Source organism: Chiloscyllium punctatum, chromosome 10 (assembly GCF_047496795.1).
Source record: "Chiloscyllium punctatum isolate Juve2018m chromosome 10, sChiPun1.3, whole genome shotgun sequence".
NCBI classification, from domain to species: Eukaryota; Metazoa; Chordata; class Chondrichthyes; order Orectolobiformes; family Hemiscylliidae; genus Chiloscyllium; species Chiloscyllium punctatum.
In genome coordinates, this window is record NC_092748.1 from 74,587,557 (window position 1) to 74,614,959 (window position 27,403).

At 40.4% G+C, this 27,403-nt stretch overlaps 1 protein-coding gene across 1 annotated transcript; it reads right to left on the minus strand.

Moving 5' to 3' along the window:
- Positions 1 to 287: 287 nt before the first annotated feature.
- On the minus strand, positions 288 to 16,690 carry LOC140482296 (retinol dehydrogenase 7-like). Its single transcript, XM_072579535.1, has 5 exons — positions 16,256 to 16,690; positions 10,878 to 11,192; positions 8,148 to 8,406; positions 7,054 to 7,217; positions 288 to 5,874 (listed from the first exon to the last, which is right to left on the minus strand). The coding sequence occupies exons 2-5, from the start codon at positions 11,188 to 11,190 to the stop codon at positions 5,651 to 5,653; spliced, it is 960 nt and encodes a 319-aa protein (XP_072435636.1). The 5' UTR covers positions 11,191 to 11,192; positions 16,256 to 16,690; the 3' UTR covers positions 288 to 5,650.
- Positions 16,691 to 27,403: the final 10,713 nt, after the last annotated feature.

The following is a 27,403-nucleotide window of genomic DNA, read 5'->3' on the forward strand; positions in this document are numbered from 1 at the left end:
GAATAGTGGTGAAATCTAAAGGTGAGGATAGAGTGACTACCTTCAGCACCATTAAAACCACAACTTATTAACTTTCTTGCACAGGCAAGATAAACATACTCCACTGTCTTCCATTATGTACAAGTCAATGTATACTAAATTATATTGTGTCAATTTATGGAGATTCATAGCAGCAAATCTACCCACCGCACACCAGCCACCACCACCCCCGAACCCCTTGTACTGCCCCACGATTCCAAGGGAATGAGTAAACCTTTCATTACTAAATACAAACAGAACTCTGGTCATAAAATAATATTTCTTTATTAAGACACTTAGGAGAAAACAATTGATAGCATCTTGTACAGTAACAGCACATAAGATATTTAAGTAATCATTAGCTAAGAGTCAAAGGTACACAACCTGTTTCAATTCATCATTAACACATTAAACAAAATCAGCTTATCACATGTTGCTATTGTGCTCAATGCCCAAAACTAACCAGTTAACTGCCCTTGCACATACAGGATATACAACACCCACCCATTAATTTCTTCCTTCGCGGTGTTCAATACTCCAGATTCTCCTTCCAGTTGAAATGGCACATTATTTGTCCTTCTTTCAATTCAGTATAACAGTATTCTCTACTTAGTGATTTTCTCTACAATGGAGATATTAAATGTAGATTGAGTGACTAAGTTGTGGGACATCTCATTTTTCCAGTTAGCTGCCATTTTTGTTCTCCCTTCCAAATCCACACACCATCTGACCTAGACCTTCTCAAGTACCAATAAACTCAACATAAGCTTACGGAACAGTATCTTACCATTTGATAAGACACTTTGCAACCTTCTACAATGAGTTTAACAATTTAATACATAACTTTTGCCTTCAATTTTTTCTTTTGATGGTGGTTAGTAGTAGAGATGTTTACACTACCTAGATTCAAATTTGCTTTATTTGTCCAATTATCAAATACTTTTCCTTACACAAAATCATTCCTTTTAATCTTTCCTCCCCTCTATCCTATCACAGGCCTTTCTTTGCCCAACTGTCCCCAATTTTCCAAACTTCCTCAAGAACAGTTACACCACAAACCCTCACAGTTCTCACAATCAGTCCTCAATTTGCAGTGTTAGCTGTTTTTCATTTAACACAGAATATAGAACAGTACAGCACAGGAACAGGCCCTTTGGCCTACTGTGTTGTGCCAAACATGACACTAAAATTAACTAATCCCTTCTGCATGTCATTGGTCCATATCCTTCCATTCCTTGCATATTTATGTACTTACCTAAAAGTTTCTTAAACGCTCTTATTGTATCTGCCTCCACAACCACCCCGGCAATGTATTCCTGACTCCTAACATTGTGTAAAAAACTTGCCCCTCATATTTACTTTTGTGGGAGATTTGCTAACCAAAGCAGCCATCTTGTCGCATATTAAAAGCCTGGAATCCTTTAAATCTCTTATTAGTGTCTGTTTGTTAAGTTTGTATGTTCAGGCTCAGTGAGGTGTTGACCTTGCAGCTGTACTAATACTTGATAGTGAGCTCTTTCCCAGCATGGGAATGTTTTTTTTAAAATATGAGAATCTATCGTAATACTAATACTTGCTTATCAGCTACGAACTAGCACTGTCCATACCCTACATGATTGAGGCTAGTGACTGAGCAAAGTACCTATTTACTCATTATACTACAATTAAGAGTTTGCTAACTGTTAAATGATTGTAACCTATATAATCACGCAACTCTCTTTATCTCATTGGAGGGGTTGTGACCATGAGGTCAACTTGTCTCTCCTCATGACCTCATGAATAAACTCAAGGTTTGTGTGGCACGATTCATTTTTCTGTTAAATTAGACCACTACGAGTGAGTTACCCACTGCATAATCCTTTTCTATCCCTAACACCTTTGAACTTTCCCCCCTCACCTTAAATGCATGCCCCTTAGTTTTATATACAGTATTTCAACTCTGAGAAAAAAGATTCTGACTGTTGACCCTCTCTATACATTTCATAATTTTACAAACTTTTATCAAGTCTTCCCTCAGCCTCCACTGCTCCAGAGAAAACAACCCAAGTTTTTCTAGCCTCTCCTTATAGTTCATACCCTCTAATCCAGGCAGCAGCCTGGTAAACCTTGACTGCATCCTCTCCAAAATCGCTACATCCTTCCTGTCATGTGCTGTCCAGAATTGAACACACTGCTCGAAGTGTGTCCCAACCACAGTTTTATAAAGCCGTAACACCATGACATCCTGACTCTCGAAGTCAATTCCCCAACCAATAAAGACAAGCATGTCATGCGCCTACTTTACCACCCTACCTACTTATGTGATCACTTAGTCAGCTATGGACTTGAACTCCAAGATCCCTCTGTACATCAATGCTGTTCAGAGTCCTGCCATTAACCATATACCTTTCCTTAACATTTAATCTCCCAAAATGCATCACCTGACACTTACCTGGATTAAACTCCATCTGCCATTTCTCCACCCATATCTGCAAGTGATCTATAATCCGCTGTATCCTTTGACAACCTTTTACACTATCCACAACCCCACCAATCTTTGTATCATCTGCAAACTTAATAACCCCACATCCACATTTTCATCCAAGGCATTTAAACAGCAGGGGTCCCAGTACGGATCCCTGTGGAACACTACTAGTCATGGACCTCTAGCCTTAAATATACCCTTGCACACTACCCTCTACCTTCTCTCAGCCAGCCAATTCTGAATCTATATAACCAAGTCACTGTGGATCCCATGCCTCTTAACCTTCTTGAAGAGCTTACCATGAGGGACTTTGTCAAAGACCTTACTAAAGTCCACACAGACAATATCCAGTGCCCCACCCCTCATTGATCACCTTTGTCACCTCCTCGAAAAATTCAATCAAGTTAGAAAGACATGACCTGCCCTGCACACAGCTATGCTAACTGCCCCTAATTAGGCCATGTTTTTCTAAATGTGTTTAAATCCTATCCTCAAGAATTTTCTCCAATAGCTTCCCAACCACCAGTGAGACACATCAGTCTGTAGTTTCCTGAATTATCCCTATTTCCCTTCTTGAACAGAGGAACAACATTAACTACCTGCCAGTCTATTAGGACTCACCAGTGGCTAGCAACGACACAAAAGATTTTGGTCAAAGCTCCAGCGATTTCCTCTCTTGCCTCTCTCAATAGCCTGTGGTAGATATCATTGGGCCTTGGGCACATTTCCACCTTCATTCTCTTCAAGAGACTGAACTTCACTGCTTTCTTGATCTCAGAACGCCGTTGCATATTAGCATACACAACACAAATTTCACGATCCTCCACACCCTTCCCCTGGGTGAATACTTCCCCAGTATGATGACTCAAATTCCCCATATGGGGCAGCATGGTGGCCAGCACTGCAGCCTCATAGCACCAGGGACCCGGGTTTGATTCCGGTCTTGGGCGACTGTCTGTGTGGAGTTTGCACATTCTTCCAGTGTCTGCGTGGGTTTCCTCCCACAATCCAAAGATGTGCAGGTTAGGTGGATTGGCTATGCTAAATTGCTCATAGTATTCAGGGATGTGTAGGTTAGGTGCATTTATCAGGGGTAATAGGTAGGATAATAGGAGAGGGAATGGGTTTGGGTGGGCTACTCTTCAGAGGGTTGGTGTGGACTTGTTGGGCCGAAGGGCCTATTTCCACAGTGTAGGGAATTCTATTGTTCGATGATCTCACATCTTCTGCCTCCAAGCACAATTTTCTCCTTTAACCTTGGAGTGGTCCTACCTTCTCCCTAGTTATTCTCTTGTTTTTAAGCTATGTATAGAATACCTTCAGGTTCTCTTTAACTGTACCCAACAAGGTCATTTCATAACCTTTTTTTGCTCTCTAAATTCCCTTTGAGTTCCTTCCAGCTTTCTTTATATTCATTGCAAATTCAGTCCAGTTTTAACTTCCTAACACTTACATATGCTGCTTTTTCCCTTTTGACTAAACTCACAACCTCCCTTCTTATTCAAAGGTTCCCTTACCTTGCTATTCTTGTCATTCCTCCTCATTGGTACGTCAGTCCTGAACTCTCACCAGCAGGCCTTTAAGACAATTCCCACATCAAAAGTGGACTTACCAGACAACTCCTCCCAGCTAAAACTCCCCACCTCCCTCCCATTTATCTCAGCCCCCTTGGGCACCCCCCACATTCCTGATGAAGAGCTTATGCTCAGAATGTCAACTCTCCTGCTCCTCGGCTGCTTGCATACCGGCTGTGCTTTTCCAGCACCACACTTTTTAAACTCATTAGCTCCGGCCTTATACGGTCATAATTCACCTTACCCCAGTTTAGTAACTCACCACAAAGTCCTGACTTATCCTTGATTATAGCCATCTTAAAGGAGTTGTGATCTTTAAACTGGATTCCAAAATGCTCTCCCACAGAAAGATCACAGTCACCTGGCCAGGCTCATTAGCCAATACAAAGGTCCAGCACAGCCCCTCCTCCAGTTGGACTATCCTCACAATGTTTCAAGAAACTCTCTTGAACACATTTAAATTCTGCCCTGTCTAAGCCTCTTGCTCTAAGGGAGTCCCAATCAATATTGGAAAATTTAATGCCACCCACAACGGCTCTTTATTGCATCTTTTTATAGTCTACCTACATACTGGTTCCTCAATGTTTTGGTGGCTGTCTCCTATCAGAGATATTGTACCCATCTTATTTTTTAGCTCTACCCAGATTGCCTCAGAGGATTAACCCCTCCAGTATGTCCTCGAATTTCAGATGGGACATTCTTCCTGATGAGTAAAAGCAATTCCTCTACCTCTTACCTTCCTCTCTATTTGTCTAAAACAATGAAACCCTGGAACGTTGAGCAGCCAGTCCTGTCCATGTCTCAATCAAGTCTCTAATGGCCACAATGTAATCTTGTGTACTGACCCAGACTCTCAACTCCTCTGCCTTATATATATTATCTCTTGCATTGAAATAAACATGTCCGCCCATTAGTACCGTTGTGTTCATTTACCTGTTTCAATGCCTTCCCTTTCTGATTTACTGGCCCTAACATGTACCTTTCCCTCAATCCCTTCACTTGTTGACCTGCTGCTCTGATTCCCAGACCCTTGCCACTCTAGTTTAAACGGTCCTTAGTAGCACTAGCGAACCTCCCTCGATTTTATAGATGCCACGAGATCTGCTAACTATTTCCAACATTTAATGCTTTTACTTCAGTTTTTTGGCACTCAGCATACTTTGCTCTTTGAGTCAGTGTAGTTAATAGGTTAAATGAATCAAATGAAGAATTGTATTAAATATGTTAAGAGTCCAGGTTGCTTTACAATCATTCACAGGTTTATTGATTCGTAAATGAATTTGGAAACCTATAAGACGGAGAGACAGCCCATAAGATTTCCTTCATGGATAAGTGGACTTAGATAAAAAATTGGTATCGAGAGTCTTAGTCTGGCCTTTCGTCTTCATTCATCTGTTTAAGATTGGGTTTTCAACAATTGGTTAACATTCTCCTGATAATCAGAAAGCACTTCCTTAAGAAATAGAGTTGGAGCAGGTATATTTATTATGCACATAATTATAGAATTTTACATTTCCCTTCACTTTCTGCGCTGTATCAAAATTAAAAAACTTAAAAATTCCTTTCATTGTAAAGAAGCTTTCTCAAATACATATTACAAGATACGCTTTGCTGGCTTAACCTGGTCAGCATTGAACACAATATCAGAGATGACAGCTGGCATGTATGAGAGGGGAATCCAGAACAGTTTTGCATCTAGTCCAGCAGAGTAGCGAGTGCGAGGGTGAACAGCTGTCAGAGCGTGATTCATGCACCATACTACTTTCATCAAATCTGGGTCTGCAAGCTTCTTAACCCTTGCCTTAAATTTAGGTATAACTGCAAAACAAGTAGTTATTAAAATGAATTAACATCTTAAAGAAAGCTACATTACAATTGGTTTGAAAGACTACAGGGAAAAAGTTCATATCAAAAGTTAGTTAAGGTATTGTGACTGCGCCAATTTAAAACTGAAAACAACAAAAAAAATGTAGATAGTTAAAAATCACACAATATCAAGTTATATAGTCCAACAGGTTTAACTGGAAGCACTAGCTTTCGGAGTATTGCTCCATCAGGTGGTTGTGGAGTACACAATTGTAAAGACACAGAATTGATAGCAAAAGTTTACAGTGTGATGTAACTGAAATTATACATTGAAAAATACCTTGACTGTTTGTTAAGTCCCTCATCTGTTAGAAATGACCCCACAGGCACTCCTACACGTACACAGACTCCCACACTCACCCACTCAAAGACTTAAACCCTTTTACATACTCTCACCCACCCATTTCCCCCCGCCCCCCCCAACCACACAAACACGTTTGTGGGGTGAATTTGTACTTGCAGAGTTACATTGTACTTTGCTCAAAAACTGCATGAATCCATGTAAGATTCTGTTAATTCATTTTTTAGATTAGAATTAGTCCAAACAGAATGGCACAGACAGACAGCAACACACAGGGGCTAACACCTTCAACACATTAACAATTGGTGTCAGCCCAGGTAAAGTTAACCTGAGAATGTAACTTTTAAAAAGGTTTTGTAATTTATATATGAAAGAAGTGAAACTAACATGGCCATTCCAACAGACAATTCACTTAACAAACAATCAAAGTATTTTTCAATATATAATATCAGTTACATCACACTGTAAACTTTTGCTATAAATTCTGTGTCTTACAATAGTGTACTCCACAACCACTGGATGAAGGAGCAGCACTTCCAATTAAACCTGTTGGACTACAACCTGGTATTGTGCGATTTTAAAACTTTTTACACCCAAGTCCAACACCAGCATCTCCAAATTATGACATTGTAAATAAGCATATTTAAAATCTTAAAAATTTGTGTTTTCTAAAATATGCTGCTCTCTAAATATAAAACACAGCTAAGGGAAAAGAATTCATTAGATTTTAAAATTGGGTACTTAGGCAATATTTTCTGCCTGTACGAAAGATTTACATTTCAAAAGAAATGCTTCAATTAGAAGTATCTGTAGTTCACAGAAAAACTTACTTTTATCGAGATAATCAGCTCCATAGTCATCCTTTACATCCTGTGGTAATCTGAGCCAGATTGCTTCCAGGCTTTTGGTTATCATGTTTAAATTGGTGATATTTGTTTTGAAGAAGCCTGGCTCAACACAAAGAACTTTTACACCAAAATGACTCAAGTCCCTCCTGAAAAAAAAACAAGAAAACTACTGCATTGTTACAGCTTTTAACAATCATACCATTGTTTTGTTTATTTTGTGACTGTTTTTATTTAAATCCTATCCAGTGTGTGATGGAGGAAGGTTTGTACTGCTTCCAGTTGCCCATGAAAGGAACACATGCAATTTGCTACACAATTTATATAGCTAAGGTGACTCTGTAGTTGTATGAATAAGTGTATAAAGCAGCACGAATCATTAACACAGTTATATATAAATAACATAGCCTATTGTGTTTTCTGTAAAAATTCCATTTACCCTGCCTTTACTAGGACAAAGTCATTAATACATCCATTACAAAGATCAAAATAGCATCTTTTCCCTGGGATGGGGTGGGTCCAAGACTAGAAGGCATGGTTTAATGGGAGGGTGGATAACATAAAAAGGGACCTAAGGGGGCAACCTCTTCACACAGAGGTTGGTGCATGTATGAAATGAAGTGGTGGAGCTGGTACAAGTACAACATTCAACAGGCATCTGCATCAGTATATGCATAGGAAGGGTTGAGAGGGTTATGCTGGCAAATGGGACGAGTTTATTCTGGATAATGGAAGAGTTGGACCGAAGGGTCTGTTTCCATACTATACATCTTTGTGACTGTATATAACATAGATAAGATGCATTGCAGCAACTTGACAAGGCTTTTTCAACAACACCTTTAAAACTTGCAACAAGCAGTTTATGATGCACCATCACCTTCTTAAGGCCATTAAAAATGAGTAACAAATATCATTATCCCATGGACAAACAAAACCTCTGTACTGATCATACTTATCTTAGATTGTTGGATCAAGTACAGTAAGTCAATAAATGTTATTCTGATTTACTTTGATCATAAAATTTGAAAATACTAGAACATAGCTAATATTAATGGACAATTCTGCAATTTCTAACTCACCTGAGACCATCATTGAAGGCTTCAACACCAAACTTGGAGATGCAGTAAGGTCCACCCCCAAAACTGACCTTACCAAATACACTTGCCACATTGACTATTCTACCTCGTGCCCTCTTTATCAGTGGAAGCACACTCAAAGTAACTTCAATTTGTCCAATCAGATTGACATTCAGTACAACTTTGTAATCATCTATTGTTAACCAGTCACTTGGTCCACCGGGTACAGAGATTCCAGCATTGTTCACCAGCCCCCACAGACCTAAAAAGAGATAGAAACAAAATAAGTTAACTTCAGATTATTCCCCATTATGTGTTCCTAACAATGCTCTATTTATTTTGAAGTGAGGATAACTTATGAAATGGGAGGGGCAGTGACTATTCATTGAAAGACTAAGTCACAAGGTATTTATTAAACCCTCTAAAACTAAATATGACAACTTGTGATATATGCAAAACATTTAAATTTAGCTTAGTTAACACTGTATAATCACTTCTTCAAAACTGCAATGGTTTATGAAAGATGCTGTACTGGTTTGTGTAGAATAATGAATAATACTTTAAAAAAAGGTACAGCTTCATGTGATCAGCATTCTTGCCTTTTAATTTTAAGCATCACTAGAGTACATTTAGGCTGATACTTCATTACAGGACAGAAGGTGTACTGCATTAGAGGTATCATTTTTCAGCTAATCCGCTAAACCAAAGCTCATCTATCTTCTCGGATACATCTCTGATACTTTTTGTAGACAGCAGTTCTTTTAATGTCTCAGCCAGCTTTTATCCCTCAACCAAGATCAGTAAAAGTGCAACAGAAGTTGCTGGATAAACTCAACAGATGACGGCATTTAAAAGAGAAACCAGATTTAACATAGGAGTCCAGTAATTTTAGTGGGAACTTGCACTATTAAACTTGTCTGAATTTTTCTAAATTAAATATTGGTTACACTTAAAGTTAACATAAAACACTTTGGAATATCCTGAGTTTATAGGCGGAAGCTTTTCCCTTCTAAATTTTTTTTTAGTATTACACAAACCAGAAAGCCATGTTGTGCTGGCCATTTCTGTAGTATTCAAGAGGCAACCTCTAATTCATTGGCTTTCGTCACAGACCAGCAAAATCATATACAAATGAAAAACGTTGATGTTCAAAATAAGCCTCATGGTCAACTCATTGAGTCTTTAATCTGGCCACCCTTCAATGCATAGTTGCTTTGAGACACTTGACTCTGAGTTGGCCACTTATCAGCATGCAATTCAGACTGACTATAAAGTTCAGATGCAACTGGAAATTACCAGAATGAGTATCACTTCCCAACTAACAAAACCTACTAATTGGTGTTTAGGCATGCTTATGTGCACAAATCCAATGCCATCAGAATATATATTGACTTAACAGCTCAATAAGGCAGTAGTGAAGGAAATCTTTTCCATGTCCACAGTCTGAATTGCATGCTAATAAAAGTGGCCAACTCTGAGGAGTCAAATGTCTCGAAGCAACTATGGCATAACCCTAACTCCACCAAAAGTTTAACAGTGGAAAACAACTTAATGAACTGAATTAACAGCATTTTGTCTGCTAAGATAAACACCAGCAGATAACTTAAACAACTTGAATAATGAGATCATGTCTGCTGAAATGTAAGGATTTGGTGGCTTCCTACCCACAGGAAAGCAGGTCCCAAGTCAGACACCTCATTGAGAACTAAAGTATACATAGGCTGGAGACAACCAGGGAATAATCAGTGCAAGAAGGAGGAAGAACTCAGATTCAAATTCCAAAAGATTGAGCTTGGAGAGCAGAGACCGCAACACTAGAAGTTGACCCCTGGCTAACAAGACACTGATTTTACATGGGAAGATAAGTATTGCTTATTTTTGGAGACTAGATTGTAGTAGTTTAGAACGTAGATAGTCACTTGCATTGTGCACAATAAATTCAGTTTGAGTGTTTTTGTTCAATAAAATGTAGCTTTGGTCAACAATTTGATTCATTAAAATGGATAAGAGAACATGCTCAAATGTGTGACAGTTTAACATCTTTCCTTAATGAGATGCTGCATTCAGTATTGTTTCCCTAGACTTGTGAGGATTTAAGGTAGCCCTTCTCAAAAGGAAGATGTGGCCAATCTGATATGACACCTTGCAGGTGATATTCTTCTCTTGCTGGGTCTTCCTAATGTGATTATTTATTCTTACTACAGAATTACAAGCTTTAAAGTTTGGCAATGTACTATAGCATCTTTCCCTTAAAGGATTTTACTGTTGTAAATAGCAATGTCATTTCATTTTCCTTGTCTTAAGGCTTTTAAGTAGAGCAGTATAGCTGAATTCTTCACTCTTCTGGAGCAGGTGGGACATGAGTCAAGCCTTCTAGCTCAGAGATAGGAATACTATTACAGTGAAACAACAACACACAGATGTGGCTTTATTGCATAACAGCCATTCAGTAAAGGCTCCATTACCATGTTAGTCAGGGCTATTGACAGACATAGATGAGACATCTGTCCCCTTTGAGATCCAGTTATTCTCCCGATTTCACTCGCCCACCTCTCCCCACCCCCAGATGGAGGAACACTACCACTGTGCCACAAGAACCTTTCACTTTTTGCTCTGCATTTTTTTCAAAAACTGCAGTGAATATAATTAGCTGACAAACGGATTTATAAAAATTATTCAGCAAACAAATGGCATTTTCTATGGCAGATGAAGCAAGAGCCATCTTTAGATTACCTTTCTCCTTGACCTCAGATTTTACAAACTCTGCAGCTTTGTTGATGCTTTCAGAGTTAACAACGTCCAACTGGAAAGTCTTGAGTCTTGATGATGTGCACTCTTTCAATTCTTCAGCACCCTTCTCAGTAAAGCAGGCAGCTAGCACATGAAATCCTTGTTGATCCAAATGCTTGGCTAGCACATTGCCAAAGCCAGAGTCACAGCCAGTAATGTACACATACTTGTCAGAAACATTCTTTATACGTTGACGGTCTCTGTAGCGGTAATACAGGACATAAAGCAGCACACAAATAACCAGGTATTGAAGCATTTCTGGAAAGAACAAAAAGGATTTTTAAAATGGTATTTACATTCTAAAAGATATGTAGCTTTTGTGAAGTCACTAAATGTTTCTCCAGATGATTCAATATTGCAATGGATGATACTTGGTTGGGGATGGAGTCATGAAAAGTTGATGGAATTCACTTGGAAGTATTATGGTCTGAAACTGGAATGCACATGGACACTGCCAAATGGGGTGAAAAGTCTTGAAAGTATGAAATGTTTCTGTTAGTGTGGAGACTTGCTTACCACAAGCACAAATACATCAATAATTGTGGAAAGGTTCAGAGGTTTGCTAGCTTTACAAGTTGTTGAATATTCTTGACAAGTTTACTGGACCTATTGGAAGATATATTATAGGCAAGAAGATTCCAGTAGTTGCACTATTTCTAGATTTTATTAGACATTTGAAAGAGCTTAAGGTTGAAGGCATTGAAAGAGGAAAGCTGTTAAATTGGATTTAGTTCGAAAACCATAAGGGAGCTATTAGTAGACTCTGCATTAAAAAAATAAGTAGAAATAGGGATTGATAGTTTTGTGAAAATATATTGTTAAGATTAAGATAGGAATTGTATGTATACAAGAGAGGCAAGTGTGGCAGGCAATATTCAGATTACTTCCATTTTGCATTTAGAAGTTTTGACAATTCTTTTTGCTGTATCATTCAAAGGAATTTACAAATTACTTGATCCACATAATCTGGATTGGTGCTCAAGCCCCAAGCTGCTCTGTTGACAGTAAAATGAGTGCAAGGTAAAGCTCTTCTCCATACGTCTCAATGGATACTCCACACTGCAGTTCTGCAAAAAATCAATCATCAAGCAGCACTGCCCAGATTTTCCAGATTCTTTACATTGCTTTAAATTATTGCCTAGATATTGCAGCATATTAAATCATCCTACTTTTCAAACTGCTTCACACATTCTGAAACAAGTAAATAAGTTAACCGTACTCAGAAGTTAGTATTTTTCATGCCCAGATCCTGGAGGATGCAAACATTTAATGTCAGTGAGAGTTTGAAGCTGGCCTTTAGGACAACTGATTCTTACTTTTGTGTTGCCATTATCAATAACTTCTCTTTACTTTGCATTTTGCTGGGACTTCCTTATTTAGTCCATCAGCTTTGTAACTTCCCAGGGAGGATAAACCAGGGCTGATGTTTGCTGATGGTTGAGTAGTGATTTGGCTTATTTACACAATGGATTCAGAGACTAAACAAATAGAATTAAAGGAGAATCCAATGGGTTTTTACAAATATATTAAAGGACAAAAGGATAACTAGGGAGAGAATGGGGGAGATACTGAATGAATATTTTGCATCAGTATTTACTGTGGAAAAGGATATGGAAGATATAGACTGCAGGGAAATAGATGGTGACACCTTGCAAGATGTTCTGAATACAGAGGAGGAAGTGCTGGATGTCTTGAAACAGGTAAAGGTTGATGAATCCCCAGGACCTGATCAGGTGGACCCGAGAACTCTTTGGGAAGCTAGAGAAGTGATTGCTGGGCCTCTTGCTGAGATATTTGTATCATCAATAGTCACAGGTGAGGTGCTGGAAGACTGGAGGTTGGCAAACGTGGTGCCACTGTTTAAGAAGGGCAGTAAAGACTAGCCAGGGAACTACAGACCGGTGAGCAAATTGTTGGAGGGAATCCAGAGGGACAGGATGTACATGTATTTGGAAAGACAAGGACTGATTAGGGATAGTTAATATGGCTTAGTGTGTGGGAAATCATGTCTCACAAACTTGATTGAGTTTTTTGAAGAAGTAACAAAGAAGATTGATGAGGGCAAAGTGGTAGATGTGATCTATATGGATTTCAGTAAGGCGTTCGACAAGGTTCCCCATGGGAGACTGATGAGCAAGGTTAGATCTCATGGAATACAGGGAGAACTAGCCATTTGGATACAGAACTGGCTCAAAAGGTAGAAGACAGGGTGGAGGTGGAGGGTTTTGTTTTTCAGACTGGAGGCCTGTGACCAGTGGAGTGCCACAAGGATTGGTGCTGGGCCCTCTACTTTTTGTCATTTACATAAATGATTTGGATGCGAGCATAAGAGGTACAGTTAGTAAGTTTGCAGATGGCACCAAAATTGGAGGTGTAGTGGACAGCAAAGAGGGTTATCTCAGATTACAACAGGATCTTGACCAGATGGGCCAATGGGCTGAGAAGTGGCAGATGGCGTTTAATTCAGATAAATGTGAGATGCTGTGAGATGCTGCATTTTGGGAAAGCAAATCTTAGCAGGACTTATACAATTTATGGTAAGGTCCTAGGGAGTGTTGCTGAACAAGGAGACTTTGGAGTGCAGGTTCATAGCTCCTTGAAAGTGGCGTCGCAGGTAGACAGGATAGTGAAGGCTGCGTTTGGTATGCTTTCCTTTATTGGTCAGAGTATTGGTTCAACCTGTCCATGCCAACCAAATATCCCAACCCAATCTATTCCCACCTGCCAGGACCTGGCCCTCCTTCTACCTCCAAACCCTTCCTATTCATATACCCATCCAAATGCCTCTTAAATGTTGCAATTGTACCAGCCTCCACCACTTCCTCTGGCAGGTCATTCCATACACATACCACCCCCTGCGTAAAAAAGTTGCCCCTTAGGTCCCTTTTATATCATTCCCCTCTCACCCTAAACCTATGCCCTCGAGTTCTGGACTCCCTGACCCCAGGAAAAAGACTTTGTCTATTTATCCTATCCATGCCTGTCATTATTTTGTAAACTTCTATAAGGTCACCCCTCAGCCTCCAACGCTCCAGGGAAAACAGCCCCAGCCTGTTCAGCCTCTCCCTATAGCTCAAATCCTCCAACCCTGGCAACATCCTTGTAGATCTTTTCTGAATCCTTTCAAGTTTCACAACATCTTTCCGATAGGTAGGAGACCAGAATTTCATGCAATATTCCAACAGTGGCCTAACCAATGTCCTGTACAGCCGCAACATGACTTCCCAACTCCTGACCAATAAAGAAAAGCACTATTCTATTCTATAGAAGTTTGCAAGGAATAGACATCTTTGAGCTTGGGTAAAGGTTTCTGGGATCATGCCATTATTTGGGAAGCTTGACTCTTTCAATCCTGCCAAAGACTGGGCCCAATATATGGAAAAAATGTGCTATTGACCCCCCAGTGAAACGGACATTGGGGTAGATGAAATAAATCAATTAATTTTCTAGACAGTTTGTAAACCTGCAGCTTTTATAGTTATTAGGAACCTAACTTTCCCTGAGGCACCAGATACTAAAACCTTTCAAGAGCTGATGGATTTTAGGTAAGCAATATTACAATCCCTAGCTGACGATAAATTTGAGATATTGTCTGTTGTACTCAGTGTTGTGAGAAACAAAGCCCACTCACTTCAATAATTTCAGTCCGAGACAAGATCTGAATCAGTAGTGTCATTTATTTTACACTTGCAAGTGGGTGTGATATCCAGTGCCTATAAGGTAGAGGACATACACACACCAAATTCAATTCATGCATAATATTTATATGATTTGATGTCTTTTGTTTTACATTGCTCCTCCCCTGCTTACATCGTCCACTTCCCTAAGACCGGCCCCCATTACCCCTATTTATCTCTTGCCTTATCCGGCCTTGTCTGTGACAAAATGCTTATTCCTGGCTTCACAAGGCTGTTTGACCTCATCCTGCCGTAGGTCATTGTTAGGCATATTCTTTCTTCATCATTATCTACCCCCTTCATCTGTGCCTTTCCCGAGGCTGTTCTGATCCCTATGACCCTTTTAATTGGGGTTTGTTCCTCTGTCTCTGTAAAAGTGGGAAACAGATGTTTATACCTACTGTTTGTACAGGCGTATCTAGCTTAACTTCATCCCCTCACAACATCTTATCTATTTGCCCGTAATGTCTACCATTGTTTTGCTGGCACATCTCATTCTGAGATACAATTTTAGCTAATACAAAAACAATTATATATTTCCTCCACATCGTTTCCATTCTTGTTGACTCAGCTCGTGGCTAAAACAATTACACACTGGTGTGAGTTCATTTTACTTTGTAAAATGGAATTGCAGAAGTAACATTAATTTACCTATATCCCACAGTGTTACAGAACCCTATCAGGATTCCTATCAGGATTTTTGGCTCGGTTAAGGAAACTGGCAGAAGCATGTGACTTTGGTTGAACCCTTAATGAGGTGCTGAGACTGTTTGGTATGTAGGATTAATGATGTAACCGTGTAAACGTGCTTACTAGCTGAAGCCCAACTGGACTCCAAGCAAGTAAAAACAATGACTGCAGATGCTGGAAATCAGATTCTGGTTTAGAGTGGTGCTGGAAAAGCACAGTTCAGGCAGCATCTGAAGAGCAGGAAAATCAACATTTCGTGCAAAATCCAATCTGGTCTCCAAACAGGCACTACAACTAACTTTATCAATTGAAAATGCAGCAACTGGAGCATTAGAGTTGCAGACTATTCTGATGGAAGTGGACACTCTCACCCTCAACACCAACTGAGGTTGGGGACCACTTGAGTGAAGGCAAACACAAAGCCTAACTCAGGATAAATCCTGAAAAGAGGGACTCCAGGTCAGACCACAGCAAAACCCCAAAACAAAACCAAGTCTCAGGTGATTTACAGTGGATATTGGTTACCAGTCGATCCCTAGAAATAAAATTGACGTCCCTCAACAGCCATAGGGTCGCCCTTGTCCTGGCCTACCATCCTCAAGGGGAGCTAGATGTCCACACACGCAGTTAAGAGGGACGGCCTTGGGAGAGAAGTGGGACTGGTGACTCAAGAGTAACTACGGAAATAATACCAAGTGGCTTTACGATTTGGCAATCTCCGATCTAGGCTGTGCCAGTAAAAAGTCTCCTGGAAATTATTTCAGGTCACTAAGCATGATTTACGAGCAACATTTTAAAGCCTCAAACGTCACGCACAGTCCTCGTACAAAGTAGCCAGGAACAAAGCTAGATTGGCAGGCTTTACCTAATTTCTCCCTGATTTTTTTTTGCAACAAGTAGTCAATCTTAATTTAGGCATATTGTGCAGACACTGGATACGAAATCAAAACATACCTGCAAGAGTTTGAAAACTGGAATGATGTCCAATTTGATGTTTCGCCTTTAACCCACTCGAACTTTGCAAATTTTGAGACTGCCGGAACTTCTATTTCTCAGGAGGACCAATAGGATCTGAGGAATATACACCTCCCCCAGAAAGTCAACCCATTCAGCATGGATCATATCATCGTTCCGAATGTTAAATTCCTTAAATCAATGTGTAGTGCCACTTAAACTTAAAACTTCAGACTGTCAAAATCCTTTTTTTTCTGTTTTTAAGTGCTTGTAAAAGTTAACAAAACGTGAGAATCCACGATTTGAGAGGCGGTAACTGGACACTTGGAAAACATTGAAAGTGGATTTGGGAGCTTGACTTGTGAAATGTCGGTATTCAGAATTATTTCTCTGAAATTTCCTATAACTTCAGCATTTGGTGCGGTGCAGATTGGCGGATATCCCGATGTCGTGGTCTGCCACTCACTGTTCTGCAATTGGCTGTCCGCTGGAGACAAGTCCGGCTCTTCCGGCATTATGAAGTTGAAACCATTTGGCAAGGTTTCTTTTCTTCCCCCTTACCACCCCAACCCCATTTTTAAAAAGTATAGGTCTAACTGAGATTTGAGGACAGTGAGATTAACAACAACACATCCTAGCCGGAAAACAATTTGTCTGTGGAGATTTTGCTGTCTCCATTTAAAGGTCAATTGCTAGATTTTTAGAACAAATCGTTTAATGTAATAGTAATTAAAGCATTTTTCAGCATCTACTTTCACCTAAAGTGTATGTCCCATCTTAATTTTGTAATGTAGGAATTAGTCATTCAACCTCTCAACTGTTCAGGCAGTCAATGAGATGGCCCAACTCCATATACCTGGCTTTGGGCTATTATCCTTCATTACCTTTGCTTAACAAATATTTATTTATCTCAGATTTAAAGTTAACAACTGACCCAATGTCGACTCCTGTATGTGGAAGAACGTTTCAAACACCTACCACCCTTTTAAGTATAGAACTGCTTCCTGACATCTCTCCTGCACGACCTCATCCTAAATTTCAGACTATGCCCTCAACTCTAGAATTCCCAATCAGCTGATATTATGTAGCTCTGGGATTAATCCTGAGAATACTACCATTTATGTTCCTACTACTTGCCTTATTTCATAGCTCCTTAATCTGTTTCAGGACACCATGTGTCTTTTTATCTATATCATTGGTACCATCATGGACCATAACCTCTAGCTGTTCTCCCTCGTCCTTCAGAATGTGCTGCAGCCACTCAGTACCATTCTTGACACAAGCACAAAAGGGACAAAGTGCTATCCTGACACATCATGCCTGCAGCCACAGAAACATCTACCTGCTTTCCTTAGCGTGAATCTTCTATCACTATTTCTCCCATACTCTTTTCTCTCTCTGCCTGTGCAGTGAGCCACTCCTGGTGCAACAGACTTAACTGTCCCTTAAAACTACCTCCTCCAGCAGTATTCAAAACTGGAAATCTTTTAGAGAAAGAGATGGCCCCATGGATTTCTCACACTAACAGCCTGCTGCTTTTACTCTGTCTGGTTGCCACTCATTCCCTTTCTGCCTGTGTGCTCTTTACCTGCAGAGTGATCACTGTGCTGTATGTGCTAGCCACAAAGATATCAGCCTTGCAGATACTCCTCAGTGACTCCAGCTGCTGCTTCAGATCCAAAACATGGATTTCCAGGAGCTGCAACTGGATCAATTCCTGCACACACGGTTACCTGGGACATTGGAATTGTTCCTGAGTACTCACATTACACAGGAGGAGCATTCCATCTGGCTAGCTGCCTTGCCTTGACTTATACATCAATCACTCTTGTTCCATTTAATTCCTCTAGTTTACGAATAATAAATATATATCAAGGATCTTGCCATATTCCTTATGATCTTAATCTTACTAAAATCCAAATTTTTGCTTTAAAGAATGGACTGTGGAAATACTCACATCTTGCTTAACACTATGTCCACAATGACTCCTGATGAGCTGGTGTTTTCTCTGTGCATATTGAATATTTTTAAAGCTCACTCCTCTTATGCAGCTTTTCAGTATCCCAGTAATGTCACACTTCAGATAGATTTTGGGAAGCAAAACCCGAAGATCTCTGTGCTCTCTTGCCCAATTTCCAGCCTCCCTAACCTTATCTTTGCCTTTTATATATTTTAACTTTTACCACAAATTTGGATTCTAAATTAAAATTTAAGGATTGAAAACACCTTAGCTACTTACCATAGACTCCCCCAAAAAGCTAGCTCCTTTTTACTGCAGTAGGGCGAGAAACAAATCCAATAACTTTGTCTGACTTGCAGCCACCTCTTTTAATGATGCTGACTACTTGCCCCAGCATCCTCATCTTGTTTGCTCTTTTTCAAAAGTAAGATGGCACGATGCCCAGTGGTTAGCACTGCTGCCTCACAGCACCAGGGTCTCAGGTTTGATCCCAGCCTCAGGCGACTGTCAGTATGGAGTATTTCACATTCTCCCCATGTCTGGTGGGTCTCCACCAGGTGCTCTGGTTTCCTCTCACAGTCCAAAGATGTACAGTTTAGGTGAATTGGCTGTGCTAAATTGCCCATAGTGTTCAGGGATGTGTATGTTAGGTGCATTAGTCAGGGGAGAAAGTGAGGACTGCAGATGCTAGAGATCAGAGCTGAAAAACGGTGTTGCTGGAAAAGCGCAGCAGGTCAGGCAGCAGCCAAGGAGCAGGAGAATCGACGTTTCGGACATGAGCTTGAAGAAGGGCTCATGTCAGGAGTAAATGTAGGGGAGGCGGAATAGGTCTGGGTGGGTTACTCTTTGGAGGGTCGGTATGGACTAGTCACAATCAGCCCTCCACCTTATGTAGAGAATTTACCCTGCGTAAAAACGTGGAGATCCAAGGAGCCCCAGAGCTCATAGCCATATAAATTGATGTTTGAGGATATTCATATACAACTACATGGTGTGGCACTGGAGGAACATATAGGATTAGTCCGGTAGGAGTAGCAGTTTTCTTACTTGGAAATGGTTAATGAACTAATAGGCTTCTTTTTCATGTTGAACTGGCTTGGTGGTATGAATGCTTGTCTAATAATATAGAGACATAGTTTGTATTCTGTAGACCTGAGTTCAAATCCTACCTTGGTAGATGGTGGAATTTGAATTCAATACAAATCTGGAATTAAGATTCTAAAAATGATCATGAATCAATTGCAAATTGTCATAAAAACAATGTCCTTTAGAGAAGGAAACTACTATGTTTACTTGGTCTGGTAATGTGATTGCAGAACGACAACAATTCCAGGCGACATGGTTAGCTCAGTCATTAGCACTGCAGTCTCATAGGGCCAGGGACCCAAGTTTGATTCCAGCCTTGGTGACTGTCTGTGTGCAGTATTTCACAATTCCCCCCCCCAGTGTCTGTGGGGTTTCCTTCCACAGTCCAAAGATGTGCAGGTCAGGTGAATTGGCTATGCTAAATTGCCCATAGTGTTAAGTGCATTAGTCAGAGGGAAATGGGTTACTCTTCGGAGGGGCGGTGTGGACCTGTTGGGCAGAAGGGCCTGTTTCCATACTATAGGGAATCTAATCTAATCTATTCAACACTGTGGTTGATTCCTAACTCTCCTTTGCGTAGTTAGGAATGGACCTAAAATCAAAGCTTCTAATGCTAGACCATATTTTAATTCTATTCACATTAGCATGGTGGGTTTTGAAACCAGAATTTTCAGGTTGTGGGTCAGTGCGCAACAATAAACATTGAGCTGCAAGGAAATAGCTCCAGTAGTAAACTACTTAGCTAAGGAATTCTCTCTTTTAGGCAGATCAGTTTAAAATATTTGAACAGATTGTTAGATTGTTACAAAAAGAATTGATCAAAAGAATGATATTGATTAAAGTAGCAAACTTTGGAACTATGATCTTTCCAGTTAGTAAATATTTAATTTCAACATCTGTTGAAAAGAATATTTAATCATTTATCTCAAGAATACTGAATAAAACAGAAACAAGGTAACGTTACAACAAGTGTTATATTCTGGTCATTTTCTATAATTTCAAAACACCACCCAGTGATTCAATAGGATTGCATTGCTAGCACATTGTTGGCTAACTGGAATACTTTTAAATCTTTCAAAGTGTAAGATATGTATTAGAGTCAGCTAGATGAATTTAAAGGAACTCTTTCCAAACATTTCAGTACTTGTGCAGTATTAAACTGCACTAAGACATTAACTGGAATCTGTAAAATAATTATATTGTGTGAGAATTAGAATTCAGTCCTGATTTTGTGGGTAACTGTTTTGAATTTGACATTAATTTAAAAATTAGTCTGGGTTTTGGGTATAATAGGCTAAACCCTACGGTTTTGGGTTTAAATGAGCTGAAATTCCAAAGTTGGCAGTATCAGAGTGAGTGAGTGGTATGAGGTCTGATGTTCAATGTCTGTTTAGTGCTTCATCCTGAGCTGATTTTCTTCAGTTGTGCTTTGCTATTGCCTTCCATTTTGTCTTTCAGATGCAAAATGTGTCAGAGTTGAAACAGGAACCAACTTTGTAGCATTAGCATTATTCTAACCTATATGTTTGCTATTTAACCAATTGAGCTAACTAGCCCCTTGGGATTTAAGTATTTATCTTGCCAATTAAAAGCACCAACCTGCACTACCTGCATTGGGCAGCATGGTGGTACAGTGGTTAGCACTGCTGCTTCACAGCGCCAGAGACCCGGGTTCAGTTCCTGCCTGAGGTGACTGTCTGTGTGGAGTTTGCACATTCTCCCAGTGTCGGTGTGGGTTTCCTCCGGGTGCTCCAGTTTCCTCCCACAGTCCAAAAATGTGCAGGTCAGGTGAATTGGCCATGCTAAATTACCCGTAGTGTTAGGTGCAGGGGTAAATGTAGGGGAATGGGTCTGGGTGGGTGCGCTTCGGCGGGTCACTGTGGACTTGTTGGGCCGAAGGACCTGTTTCCACATTGGATGTAATCTAATCTAAGAATCTACTAGTGTGCACTCAGAGTTCAGTATTCGGCTAAAGCTCGAAATATAAAGATTGTTGCCCAGGCGTGCACGTAGGAGAGATTCCTTCCAAAAACAAGTTGCAGATACCCTCATGTTTCGTATAGTAAGAGTAATACTTTCAAATTAGCTTTTAAAATACAGGTATCCAAATCTTTAAAGATTCAAGTTATGGTTTCAGTGTGGATGGTAAGTGGGACCAACATCTATCTCCTTGCTGGCTGATGTGTAGTGTTTAAACAATTTAGAATTAGCAATAGTCAACCTTTCCAAAATGAAACCTTTCCAATTAGAGCACTCAATGTCACCACAAATCATTTTAAATGAGCATGAATCATTTAATTTCTCATGTCTGCACTTTACTGATGGAGACTAACGGAGTTCACATTTGAAAGCTCAAGTCCCTGGGATTTCTTTTCTCGCGCTGCATTGTAACAACAGCCACACTGGGTGTTTTTTTTTGTCTTACTGTTCTAATTTCAGTGTCATTCTGCTTCATTCCCTTTTATGCCATTTAATACAATGCTGTCTGAGCTATCCATCTAATGACAATCTGGTGGCAGCATTGAATTACCATGTGCCCATATTACCATATTGCTGACTTTTTTTTCTATTTGCTATTTTGAGATAGAAAGGTAAGACTACTACATGTCAATTGGTTGAGTGAAGGGAAGCCAGTCGATGTAATATATTTGCATTTCCAAAAAGGTACTGCAGTCCAGAGAATGTTCATTAGGTTGATCTCGGCTCGGAGAAATTTTATTACTAGTAAAGTTGTGCGAATTGAACATAGAACAGTACAGCACAGTACAGGTACTTCAGCCTTCAATGTTGTGCCAGCCTTTTATCCTACTCTAAGATCAGACTAAACTATATACCCTTCATAGTACTATCTTCCATGTGCCTATCCAAGAGTCGCTTAAAAGTCCTTAACGTATCTGACTCTACCACCACTGTGCATTCCACGCACCTGCCACTTGGTGTAAAGTACCTACCTCCGACATCTCCCCTAAACCTTCCTCCAATTACCTTAAAATTATGCACCCTTATGATAGCCATTTCCACCCTGGGAAATAGAGTGGATAGCCAGATGCTATCTGTGCCTCTCAATATTATGTACACTTCTATCAAGTCACCTCTCAGCATTCTTTTCTCCAATGAGAAAGGCCCTAGACCCCTCACTCTTTCTTCTTAAGACATGCCCTCCAGTCCAGGCAGCATCCTGGTAAATCTCCTCTCTAAAGCTTCCACATCCTTCCTAGAATGAGGTGACCAGAACTGAAAACAATATGTGATCTAACCAGGGCTGTAGAGAGCTGCAGCAAAACCTCGTGGTTCTTTAACTCAATTCCCCTGCAATTGAAAGCCAACACACTGTATGCCTTCTTAACAACCCTATCAACTTGGGTGGCAACTTGGAGGGATCTATGGACATGGACCCTAAGTTCCCTCTGTTCCACCACACTGCCAACAATCCTACCTTTAACCATATATGCTGCACTCAAATTTGACTTTCCAAAGTGAATAGCTTTACACTTTTCCAGGTTGAACTCCATCTGTCACTTATCAGCCTAGTTTTACATCCTGTCAATGTCCTGTTGCAACCTACAATAGCCCTCCACATGATCCACAACTCCACCAACCTTTGTCATCATTTATAAAAATTACAAAGAGCAGAAGTCCCAGAACTGACCCTGTGGAACACCACTGGTCACCAAGCTCCAGGCTGAATACTTTCCATCTACTTCCACCCTCTGGGCCAGCCAATTCTGTGTCCAAACAGCCAAATTCCCCCATATCCCATGCCTCCTTATTTTCTGAATGAGCATACTATGGGGAATCTTATCAAACAAATCTTGCTAAAATCCATGTAAACCATATCCACTGCTCTATCTTCATCAACATGTTTGTCACATCCTCAAATAATTCAGTAACGTTTGTGAGACATGACCTGTCCCTCACAAAGCCATGCTGACTATGATTAGAATAGATTAGATTATGTACAGAGTGGAAACAGGCCCTTCAGCCCAACAAGTCCACACCGACCATCCGAAGCGCAACCCACCCAGACCCATTCCCCTACATTTACCCCTTCACCTAACACTACAGGCAATTTAGCATGGCCAATTCACCTAATCTGTACATTTTTGGACTGTGGGAGGAAACCGGAGCACCCGGAGGAAATCCATGCAGACACGGGGAGAATGTGCAAACTCCACACAGTCAGTCGCCTGAGGCGGGAATTGAACCCGGGACTCTGGAGCTGTGAGGCAGCAGTGCTATCCACTGTACCACCATGCCAACCACTATCTCTAATCAAAGTACGGTTTCCAAGTAATAAATTCTGTCTCCCAGAATTCTCTCCAATACTTTGTCCACCACTGATGTAAGACTAACTGGTATGTAATTCCCAGGATTATCCATATTCCCTTTCTTGAACAAGGGGATATCATTTGTCACCCTCCAATTATCTGGCACTATTCCAGTGGACATTGAAAACATAAAGCTCATCACCAAAGGCTCAGCAGTCTCTTCCCTTGCTTCCTTTAATAACCGAGCGTATATCCCATCTGGCCCAAGGGATTTATCTATCCTTATGTTTTTCAAAATTTTCAGCACATCCGCCTTGCTAACATCAACCTGTTCCAGCATATCAGTCTGTTTCATGCTGTTCCCAAAATGGATCAAGATCCCTCCCAGTAGTAAATACTGAAGCAAAGAATTCATTAAGGACCTCCCCTACTTCCTCTGACTCCAGGTGCAATGTCCCTCCCCTATTCCTGATCAATTCTACCCTCACTGTGGCCATCCTCTTGTCTCTCACATAAGTGTGGAATATCTTAGGGTTTTCCTGAATCTTACCTCCTAAAACTGTGTCATGCCTCCTACTAGATCTCCTAAGTGCATTCTTCAGTTCCTTCCTGGCTATCTTGTTACTGTCAAAAGCTCTGTCTGATCCTTGCCTCCTCAAGCTTAAGTAAGCTTCCTCCTTTTTCTTGACTAGATGTTTCCACATCCCTTGTCACCTAAGGTTCTTTCAAACTGCCATCGCTTCCTTGCCTCAGTGGGATAAACTTGTCCAGCACTATCAGCAAATGCTTCCTATACAACCTTTCTGTCATGCATTTCCCGGAGAACATTTGTTCCCAATTTAAGTGCTCCAGTTCCTGCCTAGTAGCATTGCAACTCCTCCTCCCCCAGTTAAATACTTACCCATACCATCTGCTCCGATTCCTCTCCATAACTATATTAAAGGTCAGGGAATTGTGATCACTATCACCGAAATGCTTTCCGGCCAAGAGATCTAACACCTGGCATGGTTCAAAGCCAAGCAACAAATCCAAAATGGCCTCCCTGCTAATCAGCCTATCTACATATTGAGACAGGAACCCTTCCTGAACACACCTGACAAAAGCTGCTCCATCCAAATGACTTGAACTAAGGAGGTTCCACTCAATATTAAAAGGAAGTTAAAGTCATCTATGACAACAACTCTTACTTCTGCACCTTTCCAAAATCTGCCTCCCAATTTGTTCCTCTATGTCTCTGTTGCTATTGGATGGCCTTCCAATAAAGTGACTGCTCCTTTCCTGTTTCTGACTTCCACTCATACTGACTCTGTAGACAAACACCACCACCCCCGACCCACAACCTCCCTTTCTGCAGCTGTGATACTATTCCTGATTAGCAATGTCACTCCTCTCCCTTTACCTCCCCCACTATTCCTTTTGAAACATCTAAAGCCTGGAACATCCAACAACCATTCCTGCACCTGTGATATGCAAGTGTCCATAATGGCCACAACATCATAGCTCCAAGTACTGATCCATGCTCTAAGTTTGTCACCTTTATTCCCGATACTTCTTACATTATAATAGACACATTTCAACCCATCACACTGATTGCAACTTTGCCCTATCAAATGTGTATCCCTCCTCACAGACTCTCTGCACACTGTGTCTGGCCCCACCCCCCAAACCCCACCCCCCAAACCCCACCCAACGCCCCCCCACCCACCGATGTCCATCTTAAGTATACTCATACTGCCCTTATACTCTAAGAATTCACTTCATCCCTGTTGTCAGTATCCAACAAATGTTTTTTTTTTTTACAAGAACCTCAATTTCTCTAGTCATCCAGCATTCTCTACATCTACCAGCCTTGACCTTCACCATAACAGGGACGTAATGTCCCTGGACTCTCATCTCATTTTTGATGGCTTCCCACTTTCCAGCCATCCCTTTACCTGGCAATATTCACACCCATGCAACTTTTGAAAGTTCTTGCTGAATATTGTTGTTATGGACCAGGACAGCTCGTATCAAAACATTTAAAGAAGGTAGCCCAGACCTTAACATTTCTGGTTGTTTCAAGCAGGTGTAATATAAATATTCCAGGAGTGCTGCAGCTGGACAAACCACTTTGTTCTAAATAAAACAGAATTTATTTGCGAGATTACCAAATGAAACACAAAAGGAGAAGAGAATATAGAATAACTTAACTACTTAAAAATCCATTTGATTCTATTGCAACTTAATGATGCTGTTCCAAATACATGCAACATCTCTATAAACACCCCCTTGGCAAAAAAGGTAAAATCAAACACAGATTCTTACAGTACAGTAAGGATCAGCATGGAGCTGTTTCTTTGGATTCCCCAATGTAAAGTGTCCAGCAGCTCTGAACAACCAGACTGCTAAAAGCCAATCAAACCAGAGAAAAGCTGAGCTGGGAGAACTGGTCACTCCCCTTTCATTGTACAAGTGTTTCTTTTAACTCAAAAGCCTTTGGCGTGAGGCAGTATCTGTTTTCTATAATCAAATTGGACCTAAAACCCATCCAAACCAGACACATCAGAACTTTTGCGTTTACAACCCCTCAAAAAAAAAAACCAAGGACAACCTAACTTTCTTAAAGGAGCAGTATTGTCACACCGTCAAAATTGGCCTTCCTCCAATTTAGAACTGTGACTATTAGATCAGGTATATCCTTTCCCAAAACTATTTTAAAAGTACAATTACAATCACTTGCCCCAAAGTAGGTACGATCACATACTGAATAAGAACATTTTCATGTGTGAACACTTAAATTCCTCTCCATCTGATCCCTTAACACTATGGTAGTCCCAGTCTATGCTTGGAAAATTAAAATCCCCTACCATTATCACCCTATCATTCTTATACCATAACTGAGATCTCCTTACAAATTTGCTTCTCAATTTCCCACTGTTAAGGGATCTACAGTACTTGAGGGTAAAAAGATCATAGGACAATGAGAACAAAGCCAACTAGACAACACTTTCAAGGAGTAGGCAGGATGGGCTGATTGACTTTCTTCTGTGCTATTATCATTTGATGATAATATTGTGGCCTGTGCTGTACTATTTCTGAAATGATTAATGTTGGAGATTGCATAAACCTCCCTCCAGTCTTGTGTAATCAGAAGAAATCAGAAGAATAGCTTTGGATCTCAAAACGGGAGATGCCACTTACCTATCCCAATATTCTTAGTGAAAGTATCTGTCTAGCTAATTGCTATCATACCATAAACTGCATCTTGTTAAGAGAAGAAGCTCTTCTCATGAAGATTTCCTCACAATTGCTTTATCACCATAAACCAAATATTCTCTCAGATCCAATCAAAAAAAAAAAATAGGTGCAACTTTTTTCTACCCACGAATGTCATAGTCTTCATTTCTGCTCACTGCTCACACGACTGGCCTTGCTTATTTTAATATCTGATCAGTTTCTGTTGACGCAGTTTTCGGTTCCACCAATGTAAGAATTAACCCTATTTAATTGAGCTGATCCTAATGTATTCCTACTGATCCTCATTGCCCTGTGGATTCTGGTTTCTCATTGCTGAAAGTTTCCAGCTTTGCCACTTGTGCTTTGTTTCCTGTGACCACTGATTTCAATTCTGCCTGCTTCCCCAATATCCCATCCCTGCCATGTCCAACAATTGGAAACTTGAGAATGTAAAGATTAGAATTTTAGCAGACAGCACCTGCAAGTACACGTGAAAAACAGGATGAACACAGTCACCATAGACATCACTTCTGGCATGTCAGGATACATTTAAAATTTACATAAGTAGATCAGTAATGATAATGCTATTAAAAGCTTGAGGGCTTTACGTGGAAGACA